The 2,828-nt window shown below is 54.2% G+C and overlaps 1 protein-coding gene across 1 annotated transcript in view; it reads left to right on the forward strand.

Moving 5' to 3' along the window:
• Positions 1-765: 765 nt before the first annotated feature.
• The window catches only part of NMNAT2 (nicotinamide nucleotide adenylyltransferase 2), a gene marked incomplete at its 5' end in the record, with an annotated part of 6,832 nt that continues 4,769 nt past the window's right edge, over positions 766-2,828 (forward strand). Inside the window, 3 exons of the mRNA XM_009076688.1 lie at positions 766-854; positions 1,544-1,611; positions 2,340-2,418. Coding sequence (XP_009074936.1) covers positions 766-854; positions 1,544-1,611; positions 2,340-2,418 — 236 coding nt within the window. The remainder of the gene's footprint in view (positions 855-1,543; positions 1,612-2,339; positions 2,419-2,828) is intronic.

Genomic DNA, 2,828 nt, shown 5'->3' on the forward strand with positions numbered 1-2,828 from the left:
CCCCTGGGGACATGCTGGCTGGGGAGCAGTGTCTGGATGGCATCTCAGGGTGGCTGACAGGTCCTGAAGTCACCTCAGCTTCAGAAATGCTCCTTTACTTTGCAAAAAAAAAGCTTTTCCTATTAACTCTTCAATCTCATCTCCCTTTTTGCTTTTGCCTTCTTTTCTTTCCACTGTCCCAATGGCTGGGGTAGGCACCTGGGAGACCATGTGAGTTTAGCAAATCTCCACCAGCATTTTTATCCTCACATACCACCTCTTGGAAATAGCAGCCTGAGGCCTGGCATCAAGGGACTGGGAATTCTCTTGATGTGGTACTGGCACAGGGAGGGAGTGGTGTAGGAGCCATGTGGCTGCTGAGGGACCTCAGAGCACCTTCCAGGAGCTGAAGGGGCTCCAGGGAAGCTGCAGAGGGATCTGTGTTAGGAGCTGCAGGGACAGGACAAAGGGCAATGGCGTTTAGATTAGATCTTAGGCAGAGGTTTTCCCTGTTGTGGTGGTGAGACACTGTCCCAGGTTGCCCAGGGAGGCTGTGGCAGTGTTCACAGCCAGGTTGGATGAGCCTTGAGCAACCTGCTCTGGTGGGAGGTGTCCCTGCCCAGGGCAGGGCTTGGGGCTGGGTGAGCTCTGAGCTTCATTCCAACCCCTTAACATACTATGATTCTGTGCCTGGCTGGGGCATGGGTGATGGATGCCACGATGTTGCAGAGCTCAGTGGGTCCAGCTAAATCCCCCTGCATCCTTTTCCTTGTCCTCCCCCTCCAGAGAGAGCCCGGGACTACCTGCACAAGACTGGACGCTTCATCGTCATCGGTGGCATCGTCTCACCTGTGCACGACTCCTATGGGAAGACGGTGGGTTGTCCCTATTTTTCCTTTCTGCCTTCTATGTATGATGGTATCTCTGAAGCCACAGGAAAGCACTGGGCAGCACTGCCTGACCCATGGTCCTTTCATGGCTCTCCTCTGCCCAGGGCAGCTCCTGACCATGGGAAAGTCTCCAAGAGGAGGAAGAGGATGAAGCCACTCTGTTTAGATAAAAACTGCAGTGAGACACTACAGCAAGCCAAAGGACTAGATAGCAAAAGAGAAATGTTCACCCCCAAAATGGTGGTGGTCATCTTGTTGGGTTGGATTTTTATTTAAATGTTTGAATAATTTCTAAGCCAGTTGGGGATGGAGAACAATGCAAACAGTGACCTTTAGAAGGACTTTCCAAATGAGAAGTGGAGAGTTTCCTCCTCTCCTCAAAGCAGGAGGAATTTCATCAAGGAACCACCACCATGGATCTGGCCTCACTGCAGTGCAGGGCTGGGAGTGGTGGTGCTGAGCAAAACTCACCTCCCAGTGCTGAAGTCCAGCAGGGACTCCTCCCCTCCAGCAAACAGGAGCTTCAATAAACTTCTGTAGGCAGGAACAAATCTCTCTGACCTATCTCATCTGAGTGAGCCTGATGTTCTGCCTCAGGAAGGTTTGCAAGCCCAGGTTGGCCAGGGCATGATGTTTGCCTCCTCTAACTGTTCCTCCACCACCATCTCTTGCAGGGTCTGGTCTCGAGCCGGCATCGCCTGACCATGTGCCAACTGGCTGTCCAGTCCTCTGACTGGATCAGGTGAGTGCAGAGCCCACACCTGCTGCAGCACCAGCAGCCCCTGCCCCTTCCCCTCACCGTGGTGGCAAAACCCTGCATGCAAACTGGAGATGCTGGTAGAGCTCCAAGGTAGACCTTCTCCTCTCCCAGCCCAAGCTTGATTAAAATCCAGATGCCTTCCTCTCCCAGTCTAGCAGAGAACCAAAGTGGAGGGTTACACCATCCTTGAAGGGAGCCCTTTGGCTTCATGAGGTCTTACAAGCCCCACACTGAGCCTGTGGTGTCTGGGTGGGACCCAAAGTCACCCAGCTCATGCCAGACTCCTGCTGTGGCACCTTCCCTGTCCACAGCTGCAGCACCAGCTCACAGACTCACCTTCCCAGCATTGCCACATGACATCTGGTGGCTGAGGTGGGACCAGAAACCTCTTGGACTGCCCTCAGGAACAGGGCTGTGTCATGTGTTGTTACAGTCAAGCCAAATGAAAGCTGGTTAGTCATGTACCAAGTCACGTACCATTAATTCTCCTCCTTCACCTGGAAAGGTGCCCAGGCATATGCTCAGGCCCTCAAAGCTTAGAGAGTGCCAGGTGGAAGGGCTGGAGGAAGGACATGGTCCATGGCACACCCATGGGAGCAAGGCTGGCTGCTCCTGGCACTGCTGGCCAGCCAGGTGGGGAGGAGGCAGCAGGTCCAGGAGGTCCAGGTAGTGGCTGTTGACCAACATTTGCCTTGCTATGCTCTCTGCAGGGTGGACCCCTGGGAGTGCTACCAGGACACCTGGCAGACCACCTGCAGCGTTCTGGAGCACCACCGTGACCTCATGAAGGTGAGGCAGCTCCTGTCTGTGGGTGATGGCACGGGGTGAGTGCAGGAGTGGGTTGTTGTTCCACCAGAACATGGACAACCACAATCAAAACACATCAGAGGCAGATGGAGAGACTTGCAGGAATGTATGTGAGATCCTGAGCAGGAAGATGTGTGAGATACTTTGTCACAGCCACTTTTGAGTTCCTTGCCCTGACAGGGGAAGCAAATTGAGCCATCCAGATGGAACCAGCAGCTGTCTCAGTCCCAGGAACATCATGAGGGGAGCAGAGGTGAAGGCAGAGTGAAGGCAGAGTGAAGGCAGGGGTGAGCACAAGCCACCTGCTTGCTGCTCCCTGAGGGGAAGGAGAGGTGGATGGGCCTCCCTGCTCACCAGCTGAGCCAAAACTGCTGTATCAACCTGACAGAGAG

Source organism: Acanthisitta chloris, unplaced genomic scaffold (genome assembly GCF_000695815.1).
Source record: "Acanthisitta chloris isolate BGI_N310 unplaced genomic scaffold, ASM69581v1 scaffold21776, whole genome shotgun sequence".
Taxonomy (NCBI): domain Eukaryota; kingdom Metazoa; phylum Chordata; class Aves; order Passeriformes; family Acanthisittidae; genus Acanthisitta; species Acanthisitta chloris.